General features: G+C 47.8%; 1 protein-coding gene across 1 annotated transcript in view; it reads right to left on the reverse strand.

Annotated features, from left to right (window-relative positions):
* Nucleotides 1–14,169, reverse strand: part of LOC144140841 (PIH1 domain-containing protein 1-like) — a 75,261-nt gene that overhangs the window by 504 nt on the left and 60,588 nt on the right. The window contains exons 6-7 of the mRNA XM_077672351.1: nt 4,644–4,833; nt 2,493–2,639 (exon numbers count right to left, since the gene is read on the reverse strand). Coding sequence (XP_077528477.1) covers nt 2,493–2,639; nt 4,644–4,833 — 337 coding nt within the window. The remainder of the gene's footprint in view (nt 1–2,492; nt 2,640–4,643; nt 4,834–14,169) is intronic.

The following is a 14,169-nucleotide window of genomic DNA, read 5'->3' on the forward strand; positions in this document are numbered from 1 at the left end:
GATGGGACATTTTACTCTTGGCCATCTTGTATTCACCATGGGAATGGTTGCTATTCACACTCCTGTCTCCCACATCCCCAGAGTGGACGCATGCCCTCGCTGTGGCATCAGATAAGTGATACCTTTTTTTTTTTAAGCTGATGTACTGAATCTTATATGTGTGTTTGTACACCAACCAAAAGAAACAGAAGAATTTTGAACAGTTTGAAGTAAAAGCTTTTTATTTCTTTTTGAACTATTCACACAATGCTATGCATCGAAAGGAATCTGCAAGGAGAACTAAGGCTGCCTGGCACCAAAAATTACTCTTTTAAGCAGCAAAATTACATGATAATCCACAAAATGCATACAGATGGCTGGTGCTAACTCAAACATTTTTGTGTATTCAAATGCACTTCCATGCATGGCTCTAAGTAGCTGTGCTACATTTATAGCAGGTTAATCATATTTGGCTTCCATCACCTGTTCAGCATTCACAAAGCCGTAAAATATGAACAAAGAAATTTAGAGCACCCTCCTGTACTGTGAAGATGGAAGACCAGGGAAGCTGCATTGGTGGATAACCACACTGAGTTATGCATGATGACTAGCTATATTGATCAAGTGAAGACACAAACACATAACTTCCTCCGAGTTATACTCCAAATTAATTTTCATGTATAATGTGCTTCGGGATAGTTTTGTCAAAACAAAAGCTACAGCTGTTTTCTGTAACCAAGGGCAAGAAAAATAGCCCCATATATTATCTGCATCAATAACCGCATATTGTGATGTTTAGAAAGAGGAGTAATGTGCAATTACATCGCGTTTATTCGGATAACAAACGCGCCTATACCTGCACAAAAAGAGTGCGTTATGGGGGGGGGGGCAAGATTATGCAGATGCAAAGCATATCGCTGTACCACAAGGCATATCTACCGAGCTGATTACTTGCAGATTGCTGCTAGGTCGTTGGAAGCCCCCCTCTTGCTTAGAGCAGGATACTTGTGTGACACGTACACAAAAACTGACATTAAAAGGTTAATTTTAATGTCATTAAATCGCTGCTACATGCAAATATCCAATGCCATTTGCTCTCATGTCATTTTTGGTTTCAGTTCTGCACAACTCATTCGCCTTCATGAACGCCTCAATTCTGCCTACTCTCAAACGTGATGGGCACGAAATGGAACTCTCAGCACCAGTGTGTTGACGCGAAAATGTAGCTGAACTTCGAAATAAAACGAGTTTTCAGCCCTCTTAGTGGCGAAGTTCTGAAGAAGATGAAGTTCACTAAAACAGCGGCAAAAAGGCGGAACATTGTCTTGCTCATCGTTTTGAATTTTTCGGATTTGCCTACCGCTGGCAGGCGATGGCAGCTGGTGAAGCCACTTTTAGAAATGGTTCAGATCATTTATTAGAAGACCCTATTTTTATAACGTATTCTTTCAGAAAAAAAAACATTTTTAACCTTGTACGACATTTTTCTCCTCGTTAAAAACTTCTAAAATGGGACTGCATTTCTCTTTTTGGTCATTATCACCATCACGCCTAACACATTTAATGCCTTTGCGTTTTGGTGTTTAGAACGGCCCGCTCAAACAATGTCATTCAGTTTCTTAAGGTCTCAAGCACTTAATGTCATTTTTTGTGCACGTGTGGCACGGGTTTTATCCTCTGACTGGGCATGGTGGCAACTGACATTGGCAGGCAAGTAGCGCACACCTGCATTTATTGCAACCGTGCACTCGCAATTAAGACAGGACGATGCGGGTACCGGAGTAAACACAAAAACATTATTTCTGCTTTTGATTGAGAATTGCAGAAGGAAAACCGCAATGACAGCTTCTCACAATGCATACATGACGGCGCCGTGCAAGTGGCAGGGCAAATTTGTGCGATTTAAAATGGATACAGATTGGCTGGAGTGCCGGCTTGGCAAACTGGGCCTGCGCCTCGTGTAAAGACGGCCCGCTACACCATCATCAGCAGGAAACAATGGCGCGTCCATCCACGAACTTGTTTATGGGTGGTCATGTGGGCGTATGGCGCACGTTTTCGGTGAAACTAAGTGTCCTGAATGTATAGAAAGTTGCATATATCTGGCACTACCCTTATTTTATCACAAAATAAACGTCCACACCCAGCCCCATTGAGGGAAAATTTCGCTGAAGCTAAAGCCAGCCAGACAAATGGTTCGTTGTGGCCAGGACTTCCTTGCATTGACTTCTATGGCTAGCTGATGGGCAATTGGAAATATTTCGGTGAAGCGGAGTTCGCTGTAGCAGGGTTCGACTGTATTGCATTGAGAGCTACACAGCATTTCACGCTAGCCCTGGAGTGAGCACATGCGATTCCTCGTTTACACGACCTAATAGGTGCATGCAATATTGGTCAGAGGCTACTGCAAGACAGCTTCGCTGCAAAAATATTCTGCGGATCTGATGGCTGCAGGGCTTCAGCAATGACCGACAAGACACCGAAACAGGCAATGGGAAAGCTTGAGTCCTTACGTGGTGCTTCCTGTTGAACTCGGCCACTGCAGCCTCCTCGTCGATGCTAAAGGGCAGGTAAAAGTCGAAGCTGTACTTGGGCTCCTTGCTGGTCAGCACCATGCGGTCTTCACCTACATCAAGTGTAAGGGCCGAGGAGCTTGACTCCTGCAAGAGGGCAGTTCCAAGGCGGTGTGGCTATTATGGTCATTAAGGCAAAATTTTGTGTACAGTATCTCGATAGAGTACATTTTTAAAGTTTGATAAGAACATAAATTTTATGGACCCCTAACTGCTTCTGTTATCTGTGCAACAGCCCAGAGTGCCAGCCATGTACAATAAATTTATCTTTTCAAACACACGAGACGCCAACCAGTCAAAAAAAAATTTTTTTTGACTGGTCGGTGTCTCGTGTGTTTGAAATGTATTCTTCCGGCCAGGCGGGGTTCCGTCACTGTCTCGACTTCAATAAATTTATCCATCCATTCATACATTTTGCATTCATATATATTCTGCTTTGTTTTGTATCACACAGTCAAGAAACGTTTTACTTTGTTGCTAGACTTCACCCTACAATGTTACATTTCATATTGCCAGCTCCTCTTTACAATGCCTTGGTGCTTGAGGGTTTGTGAAATAAGCAAATAAATAAATAACCTAGAGTGTGAGGGTTCTAAACTGAGAATGTGCTGGGGGACTCAAGATGGAAGTAGGAGGCAACGTGTGTGGGCAACATAATGTTACAATAATTAGCTTGCAGCTCCTGGGGCGGTATTCTCGTTACCGTCCCTTTTGAAAACGTCCCTTTTGAGTCCCTTTCATCGTGACGTACTTCCGGTTAAGCAATAAGCGTTTGCAGTAGGTTTGTTGCGCTTGCGTTACGTCACTTCCGGTTATTTACTTTTAGCCAATCAGGGCTCGTCAAAAGGGACACTTTTGAAAGGGACGCAAAAGGGACAAAACTCGAGAATACCGCCCCAGTAGGCTCATACACTAATTTTCTGCTCAATTACTGCATATATGGCTCATAGAATTTCATGCTAATGTATACTAGAGGGGTCATGGTCGTTCAAGTGCCATCCACCACAGGGGCCGCCATTACTGCTGCCAGTGTTTTATGCTTTCTTGGCCTGGCTGGCAGCATGACTTCTTGCCACTCCTGACTATAAAAACGAACCACATGGGCAACATTTCTTTTTCTTATCATGCAAGAAACTTTTAAAAAATTCCTTACCAATAAATTCTTTAAGAGCTATACTTTTATATTGACAAACCAACTGCATATAGACTTTTCAAAACAACCTTCTGGCTTTTTTTGTTGCCACAGGCAACTTTTGAACTTCGTCATGAGCCATTCCCAATAAAATGGAATGCTTCTTTACCGTACACGACAATACGCCAGTTGAACAGTGGCTCGAGTGGACACTAGCGCCGTAGCGCCTGATTTATCCATAAATGCACAAAACTCGACGGTATCGCTTTCCCGCACAGCCGCAGTGTTGCGCGAGGAAGCCGACCTACACAAAGTGCTTTGCAGAGAAGAATGCACACATAACTGAATATGGAAAAACAGCGCTAAAACGGGACAAAGAACGTGACAAGACTGGGTGCTGACTAACAACAACGAGTTTTATATACACCCTCGGAAAACACGAAAAGAAGATAAAGGGAGACACACAATCAACTAATGTACAGGGCGCATGTGCGAAAATAACATTAATTGATCAAGGTATCTATGTTCTTTTTCTAACAATTCAATGGGTGCCTTACTGACAGACGAATCACCCCGCCTCCAGTAAGGCACCCATTGAATTGTTGGAAAAAGAACATAGATACCTTGATCAATGAATGTTTTTTTCGCACATGCGCCTTGTATATTAGTTGATGGTTTGTCTCCTTTTCTCTTCTTTTCGTGTTTTCCGAGGGTGTATATTCCGCAACGGCGAAATAAAGCTCGTTGTTGTTAGTCAGCGCCCAGTCTTGTCACGTTCTTTGTACCGTTTTAGCGCTGCTTTTCCATATTCAGTTATGTACCAACAAGCCCGCACCAACACACTTTTTCAATGCACATGACATGCGGCTTCTCGCAGCACTGCCGAAGTCGGCTTCACGGCTTCCTACTGAAATAATCCCAGGGTCACCATCACATATGGGATCACAAGCGGCACTCACCACGCCCGGGAGGGAAAAGCGAGCCACCACGGTGTCCTGCTGCCCTGGCAGGCTGTGCCTGGTCAGGTCCAGCCTGGCCGACCCGCGCCACGTCGGGTACGAGGCCTCGTCACTGCCGCCTTCGACGGAGCCGCCGGTGTCGGGCTGGCCCTTGTCCCCACCGCCGCTGGTGCCCGCCGACGCCACCTGACTGCACACACCACGGGTGGCACATTAAAAAAAAAAAACGAACAAACTTCATTAAATCATTTCGCTCTTAACCCTTTCGGCCCTGGTGGCGTCAATTGACGCCATCACATTGTAGTTCCTCTAGCGCACATAGAGTTTCTTATAGTATACCTACTAAGAAACTCTATGCTAGCGCATAGATAAAGAAACCAAAACTGCTAGTTTTCTGGGGAATTGTCCTTCAATGATGCCTATTGCGATAGATATAACTGATGTTTCATTTTAGTGGGGCTACTCGCTACAAAAAAAGAAAAAGCTACGGTGAAGTCGAAATTATGACACTGAGGCTGAAAAAATTGGCAGTCTCAGTTTTATTCCCAAGCTTGTAAATCGATAAATACGTGCACTACGTAGCTGAATTTTTGTTTGTAAGTTCATGTGGTCATAACGTTTACAAAAATGTGCAAAAAATATGTCACTGCTCCGCACAAATTTTTTAATTGCTAGATGTCCTAATTAATTGCCTCATTATTAAATCTATTATTTTTACTACCAGCTCTATTTTCGGTTTAGGGGCTTATGAACGCCGTTTTGCTTGAAATAAAAAAAATCACGGCTGAAAGGATTAAAACGTAGTTGTAAAGACGCAGTGCTCACAGTACGCTTTGTGCCAGCACCACATTAAGCGCTGTAATAATGAAGTGACTTACCAACTCCCTTTTCAGACCCACACGGGAGTGGGATGGAGTCCTCTTAGAGCTAGTAAAATCTTACAAAATGTTTCTGAAGTGTTTCTTCTGAGTGTCAGCCCAGAGTGAACAGTTATCATTAGACTGACCAGCAATTTCATGTTCTCACCGAGGTAACAAATGCAAAACGAAAAAAGAAACTGGCAGCTCCTCCTTGCGCACTACACAGACATCAGAATAACATACCCTCTCCACACCACCACTCTTGTCGTGTTATCTGTTATCTCTGTTGCGGCTGCGCACCAGGGTGCGCGGGCCGAGGTGACGTCACTGGCTGGATGGTATAAAACGCAGCTGTGAAATAAACACGGGGCTTTTTCTTGTTTGCGGCTACATCGGAGTGGCGTCAGTCTTTTGCTCGCATCACCGCTCCCAAAGGAGCGGACACGACAACTCTCTCGAACCACCAGGCACATATATATCGGCGTCTACGAACAAACTTCCTACAACCATGCTACCGTATCCCCCATATCTCCATCCCTTTTCCCCACAACTGCCCACAATGTGACACCGCTCTCACAACCTACCACCTTGTGTATTCATGTCCCCACCAACCCATCCACTCCCCTCTCCCCTTCAGCAGTGGGAGTCTGCGCTGGCCAACTCGGCGCCGGAGCATCAAGTCGCCCTGGTGCAACGAGCCCTCCTGGATTCGGCGCAGGTCCGCAGCCTCCTGGACACAGGAGGCTGACCACATCCCTTTTCCCCGCCCTTGGTTGCTCAATAAAGATGTTTTTACCACCACCAAAAGTTCAATCTCAGTTGCGCTACTGAGATTTACCCTTTATTGCCATGTTTGCACCCTGGTTGCGTGAGCCGCCCTGTGTTCACAGGCACTTGCGCAGGCACCACTTGCCGCTACACGAATAAATATCCCGTGCGCCTGCTACAAGGTTTTTTTGTTTCAGGTACCAAATGAAACTATATAGCAATTCATCGTGTGCGTCGAGAAAAAAAAAATGAAGTAGGCTCCCACTAACGCGTAAGACTTGAAGGTAGCGAAGCTGTTCGCAACCTTCACGGCCATCAGGGCGGTTTAAGTCCACGACTGCAGCCCCGATTTGCTTCTTTGCTGCCTGAACGACCTTCACTCGCGTGCACTCGCCCCCACTCCCTCTGACCAATAGCGGTCGTTTCCATGTTGTTGACAACAAATTCAACTTTTGTAGATAAGGGCACGCACACTGCGCCAGCGGCCCCGCGGTACGCCGAGACCATAACCGGTGCTCAGCATGGGCCTTTTCCAAGTGCTTCACCTGCGCACGCGCTCGGTGGTACTGTCGTTGCTTTTGGGGCTCGCTCTTATCTCAGTCACCGCTGATGACGGATACTAGCGAGTTTTGGCTGCCCGTTTTTCACGGTCCGCTCCGCTCCGATAGCAAGCGGGAGCGCCATTGCGCATGCGTGGCGCGCTTGGCTGGCCGCGGACGGCATTGGCTCCGGTTGCACTGAGCCTGCCGCCGATACCGGAGCGGACTGTCGAAAACGGTTAGCAAAAACTCTCCACTATCAGAGCACCGGGCCCAACTTAAAACAGATTGTGGCTGGCATACGGGGGCCGCTACAAACGCAGTAAAATGGGTCAACAGCGCGCATTGTGTAAAAATGTCAAGCGGCATCTACATATGGCAACAGAGCTTCGTAGGGTACCGCCACGGGCGTGCTTAGGTGCCATAAAGACAAAATACAGTTTTGTTTTATTTGAAAGAAACCGCCTTGCAAAGAAGTAACATTTCAAAGAAATAGCTCACTGAGCGCCATTCCAGACACCCCAGACGTTTTTTTCCAAAAACAAAACGCCTTTGAAATTTTCGCGCCACGGTGACGTAATAAAGCAACGACTGACGTGATATAGGCCAGTCCTTAACATAGAGTTATGAGTGTGTTAACAGAACGTTAGCATTCAAGTAATGCGGTCAACCCGAACTAGAGGCCCCACACGATCGCCCATCCATGTTTCTTGTACGTCGGCAGCCGCCAATCGCACAAACAAGATTCTGTGACGTCATAGAGATATCGACAAAATTAGATGGGCAGTCGGCATCGTTTCATATGTTTTCCTTAGCATCGGGATTCTTTGTTTGAAGTTTGCGACAAGATTGGTATCGTTGTAATGGGAATTTGTCCCGATAACAACGCTATCGAGACCAAACTTGTACTTCGTCTTCATAGCCCTTCGCGACCACCAGCAACGGTGATCGAGAGAACCAAATGGTGGTTCTGCAATCGCCGCTACTAGCGCTTCTCTTGGCGTGCCAAGGTCAAATGCGTGGATGCAGCTGCAGCGAGTGGGAAGAAGCGACCGGTGAAATCACTCACGATGGAAACCGAATAACCCGACACAAGAGTGAATACTCGAATCGCAATGACCTGCATTACCTTAGTTGGCAGGCGCCTTGCGGCAACATTACGATGAGGTATTCAAACGCGCTGTTTATTTATTTTCCGTTCCCTTCAGGGCGCCTCCGTCATGGTCTCCTCCCCTTTCTGGCAACCCGCAACACGACACCCGAAGGCACTCACAGGGTCATCCTTTGTCGGGCGAAAAACAATGGACGACGCGTGTCACGCAGGGCGTGGTGTCCGTACAGTCAGAACTTAGTCACGCCACCGGTACCGCGATGCCAAAGCAACCCCACGTGTGTGCAGGCGGGATGCGAAAAGTCGCGCAACGAGCTTCACGTTGCATGATATTACGTCTGACATGGGGAAATCAGCCAGATGATGAACAGGACTAATCTGGGGAGCAGAGCCACGGGTCGACAGAAGAGGAGAATGAGGACGAGGAGCTTCGGACGCCATGTTCACTGGAACCAAAGAATTAAGGGGGACTCACCTGCTAACATCCCTGCGGGACTTGCTACGGTGACCGACGTAGTTAGAAACCATCGTGCACGATTACGAAAAGCTTTGCAAATGCACATCAACGTTCACAAAGGCCTAGTTTGCTTATTTTAGAGACATGTCACTTCTGTACTTAAATAACAAACTAAAACTCCTGCTTTGATTGATTCATTGATTGATTGTTAGTGGTATCCCCTTTTGAACAAAGTGATGACGTGTCATCTTATCAAAAAAAAAATTAATATATCCATGTTTTATACCCTTCGTTTAATACTAGCGCTGCTCGACAGCCAGAACAAAATGCCTTTTTTTCTATATTGCTTGCTCGACTGATACCGCCATCTAGTGAAAACTTGGTAAACCAAAAACGTTTCTTGTTGATTTCCTATCTCAGGAAAGAAGTCATCTATTTCTAAAAGAAGCAAACTAGGCCGTTACGAACATGAATTTGTAGAACCTTTCATATCGGTAGACAATGCTTTTTAAGCCGGTGGGTCAAGAATGAGCAAGTCCCACAGGAATGTGGTCAACTGAGTCCCCCTTAAAGGAGCCATGAAAAGAAAATACAACTTGGTTTAATTTCAAAGAACTAGGATTCAGTATCTCACTCAGCTCCATTACAGCCACAAAACATGTTTTTTAACAAAAAAAGCAAGAAGTATTTAAAAACTTTCAAATTTTGCGCCACAGTGACGTGTTATGAGGAAGAATGACGTCATACGGGCCAAAAATAAAACATAATTTTCAGTGCGTTAACTGCACACTAGCATTCAAGTGATGCGGTCAAATGGAACTAGAGGCCCCATTACAGACGTCCAGTCATGTGTCGTCGCGACAGGTCAGTTAGGCGGCCGCCAATCGCACAAACAAGGTTCCGTGACGTCATAGAAAAGTTGCGGGAAATCGCCTAGGGGGTCGCGACTGCTTCACACGTTTTCTTTAATATCTCCGTTATTTGTTCGAAGATTGCGATGATATTGGTATCATAGTTATCGGGTCTAAGCAGTCTTCCTAATAAACGTAACTTGTATTTTGTCTTCACGGCTCCTTTAAGTCTAATGTAAATAGGGTTCATAATTTTTGATGGTGGCCTTGGACTCCTTTTTTCAACACTGGATGTGCCTATAAGCACGAAGGGTGCTTAACCGCACATGCGTGCACGCTGTGTTTTAACGATACACCGTTTTGAATACGAAATGTTCTTATTGAAATTCGTCGATTTTTTTATGTCTGTGCAAACACAGGTGCACAGGTGTAGTCAGAAGTGATTCGAACATGGGAGCTCTGGCCGAGCCACATCGGAGCGCCGATAGAACGAAAATTCGTCGGGGAGTGCTTAGACTGCAAACACACTGCAGGGGCTTAATAAGGACGGTGTGGCGAACCACGTCACCAAGGCTCTATGATAGGTCTTCTTCGACGGCGCGCAAGTCCTCTATACTTGTTGTAAGTCCCCATTTCTCGCGCTTGCTTTCAAGCTAAGCCATTAACCGCTCGCCCAACTTACAATTACAGTGCGCTTACGAGGGATTTTGGTAGATGTGTGCGTTTAAGTATGTGCAAGAAGTATAAGGAAGGGTTGTAATCTCAAACAATGTGCGGACAACTTGGAAGCTGCGGGATTTCTTTATTTCTTCGTGATTCACTAGCCGGACCGGCTAGAAGGCTATAGACGATTTATTTTCTTTTGCAATAAGATGTAAAAACCTTCCATTTTCTTTTCGATCAGAGAGCGCGAGTTGGGAAGTTTTCCACCCCTTAAAACTTCTGAATTCTTTAAATGTAAACAATTCTTCAGATTTCAGGTACGTTACAAACTTTTCTTCCGCTTGTGCTTCTTGATCTAACCGGCCTATACTTCCACGTGGGGCCTATATAGCTGAATTTTGTGCAGGTGATGGAACAGGACGAATTCACGTCGTTCTATCTGTATCCGCTCTAAATGTTTGCGACGGCAAGACGTTCGCACCGGAAACTGGAGCGAAGTCTTCAGTACCTGTGGATCGGTAAACTGATGATGATGACGATTGTGGTGTCTTCACGCGCCGAAGCTATAGCTGGGCTATATATGACGCGCTCTGTGATGGAGGGCTTCGGACTACATTCGACAGCCTGGTGATCTTTAACGTGCGCCGGAATCTTACACACGGGGGGCGCTTTCGCTCTTCGCCACCATACCAGAAAAGCACGGCCACCACGGCCGAGATCGAACCAGCTTGAGCTCAGTGGCATAACGTCCTCGCCACTGAGCCACCGCGGCGGGTGGATCGGGAAAATTGACGGTTGGGAGCAAGGAACTGGTCTTGTGAGCGCTTTGTTATGTTGATGACTATTCAGTGCACTGGAACGCACCTGAAGCATGCCGCGTTGAACAGGATTAGGACGCTTTCAAGGATAACTGAGCCTCCCAATAACAACTGGATCAGATGAAGTCCATCCCTTGTATGTTCTTTGCGAAGGGACGATCATTGGATGATGATTGCAGATGGAGTGTTTCTAAGATGTGCTACAGAGCAAAACTTCACGGCACGAAGCAGGAAGAAGGAAAATAAACAAAAATAGTGATTATCAGCATTCCTTTTTTCCTTTCCCACCCTCCCCATTCCTTTATTCCATCGTGACCAGCGATCCACTTTTTCCAGTGAAGGTTGTCTACCACTACTGATTTATGCACAACAAAACAACACAGCCGGCAACCCCAAGGTGATACGGACAATTCGGCAGCAGCACTTAACGTGCACGTATGCGACTGCAATGATTCTCTAAGGACAATACATCACGTGGCACGTCCACATGCGGTGATAAAACGAGAAAAAAGAATCCAGGCCGTAGACATCTGTCATTTTACATATACTATGCCTGGCACGGATGACTGTAATGATCAGGAGTCAAACTAGTATCTCGCACCAGACCTACGACTCGCTCCGTTGCACGTTGCCACAATTGTATTTCCAACACGAAGACGAGACCACGAAATGAAAGACTGGCGAATAGTTCCCAGCACCCAACACACACAGACGGGCAGTTACGCCAAACACAAGTCTCTGGAGAATGTCCTCTCGGCGTCTCACCAAACCCCAGTCCCGGCTCGGATGTCAGCGTCGGTGACTGGCCGAGACTGCTGAGAAGTTGAGTTCCTCGGGCCTACGCCGCGAGGCAACCGGGCACCAGGGCTGTTTGAGCGCTCCTCCGGACGAAGGACGAGAGGTACGCCGTGTCTTCTCGCCGGCCTGGAGATCCAAGACGCCGGCCCGAACCACTGATCGGGCAGTTTCGGTTACCCGGTCCTCTCTTTCTTCCTCGTCTTCCTCCTCTTCCCACAGCCTGATCCAGCCATCTGACCGTCCTAGGGGTTGGCCACACACGCTTTCCGTTCACCTTACCACAATTACCCCCCTTTTAAGAAAGTTGTTATAACAACTATTCTCAGTTCCACCAAAAAACGTCTTAAAGGGTTCGTTGATTATGGGTCCAGCTGGTTTCCATGACACCTGCGCCACCTCCTTGCGGTGATTCTTTTGGAGGGTATGTTCGCTGACAGGTGGTACACGATGCGACGAACCGCCGCACGTCAACGTTGACGCCAGGCCAGTAAAACTCTCTTAGCACTCGGTTAAGCGTTTGCCGTACCCCGAGATGACTGGTCGGGGTACTTTCGTGTGAGCTTCGAATGACCGATTCTCGCAGCGGCTTAGGCACAAGGATCTGGCTGTACGTTTCACCCATCACTCGGTGGTACTGCCGGTACAGAATATTGTCTTCCTGTAGGAAGTTGCTGTAGTGGCCCTTGCGGTAATAAACTCGCTTGCCGACTTTCCGCTGGCACCATTTCAATGAAGGATCGCTGCTCTGTTGTTGAGCTATCTCGTCCTTCGAAAGAGAGCTCATAACTCCTAGTTTCTTGGAAAAACGACTGTTGTTCCGCGCCTTGACAATGGCAGACATCAGCACTGGAACGGCTGGTGGCCTTTCCTCTTTCAAAGGCTCAATCTGTTTTTCGTCCCGGCTGCTTGTGCTCTCCCAGCACGGATCTGGGTTCAGTGCTGCTCGTACTCCAGCCATGTTACCAAGAACGAGATCGTAAGTGGGGTTTTCCATGCAAATGGCGTTGACTTCCCCTGTGAAGTAGGGCGTGTCAACGTGAATCTTCGCCTCTGGTAACTGCATCGCCGACCCGTCCAGAAAGAAGACTTCCTTTGTTTTTCCGGAAAACCTCTTGTCGGGAATGAGGCTGCGCCGAACAATAACGGTGTTGCTGCCCGTGTCCCTTAGAACGCGTACAGGTTTCCCGAGTACACGCCCTTCAACAACGGGTAGGCCGTCTGCTAGAAATCGAGGTGCCTTGTACTCCCCTCGGCTATAGAGGTCTGATGTTTCGTCTGCGTTCCTAGAGGAAGCAGTGGAGACCCGGTTTGGATGACCCTGAGAAAACCGTGTGAAGGCGCACGAGACAAAATATTCCGGGTCGGTTGGTTCGTTTTTGCACTCTTCAGCGCTGTGCCCTGACTTGCCGCAACTCTTGCATTTTGCCGGGTTTCTAAAAGGGACGTGACAGTCGGGGGCAGTGTGGCCGGTGCGGTTGCATAAGTAGCATTTTAGTGACTTCTTTTGAGCATGACTTCCGTCTCTGGGCGGCTCTTCACTGCCATCCCCAAGGTTAGTAATATTTTGGGCCTCCAGGAAGCGGTCGGCATGGTCCGCGAGAGAACTAAGCGTCTTGCAGTCTCGCTCCTTCAGGAACACAATTAGCTTCGCGTGGCAACATCGAAGAAACTGCTCGGAGACGATAAGGTCCCTGAGTCCTTCGAACGTTTTCGGCACACCTGACATCTCGATCCAATGGTCAAAATATCCTGAGAGCCGGGCAGCCAGCTGTCGTCCAGTCTCGCCGTCCATGGCTTGCGCTCCCCTGAACTTCTCCTGGTAGCCTTGGGCAGTGACGCGGAAGCGCTGCAATAGAGCCTTTTTGACTGCGGAGTAATCCAGCGATTCTTCTGCTGTAAGACGGCCTATGACGGTCAAAGCTTCCCCAGAGAGGCACATGCTGATGGCCGTGGCCCATTTCTCTGGTGGCCATTCTTGTGCAGTAGCTACCCGCTCAAAGCGCTGTAGATATGCATGTAGGTCATCACGGCGCTCGTCAAAGATGGGGAGAACCTTCTGGGGATTGACCATTGCTCCAGGGGGTGTCGTGCCGACGGGTCCAACGCCGTTCTCCTGGGTCCCTGCAGTTGCCGGCGTTTCCCGAAGTCGGAGCTCCAGCAACAGAAGCTCTTTGCGCCTTTCGTCCGCGGCCTTCTGCCGTTCGTCCGCGGCCTTCTGCCGTTCATCCGCGGCCTTCTGTCGTTCGTCCGCGGCCTTCTGTCGTTCGTCCGCGGCCTTCTGTCGTTCGTCCGCGGCCTTCTGTCGTTCGTCCTCCTCGCGGTTTGCTTCCCGCTGAGCGACTCGTTCAGCGCGCTGGTTGGCGCGTTCCTTCTCAACCCACTCGCGGAGCTCATGCCCAGATAGGCCGTACTGGACGCCTAGCGCTGTCAGCTTCTCGAGGTCCATGGTGGTCTTTCTGTGCGGTACGGAAGTCGTATCGGTCAGTATGCTAGCTGGATCCTGGCAGGCTCGCCACTTTTGTAATGATCAGGAGTCAAACTAGTATCTCGCACCAGACCTACGACTCGCTCCGTTGCACGTTGCCACAATTGTATTTCCAACACGAAGACGAGACCACGAAATGAAAGACTGGCGAATAGTTCCCAGCACCCAACACACAC

Source organism: Haemaphysalis longicornis, unplaced genomic scaffold, assembly GCF_048455015.1.
Source record: "Haemaphysalis longicornis isolate Haplotype H1 unplaced genomic scaffold, Haemaphysalis longicornis Haplotype H1 scaffold_52, whole genome shotgun sequence".
Taxonomy (NCBI): domain Eukaryota; kingdom Metazoa; phylum Arthropoda; class Arachnida; order Ixodida; family Ixodidae; genus Haemaphysalis; species Haemaphysalis longicornis.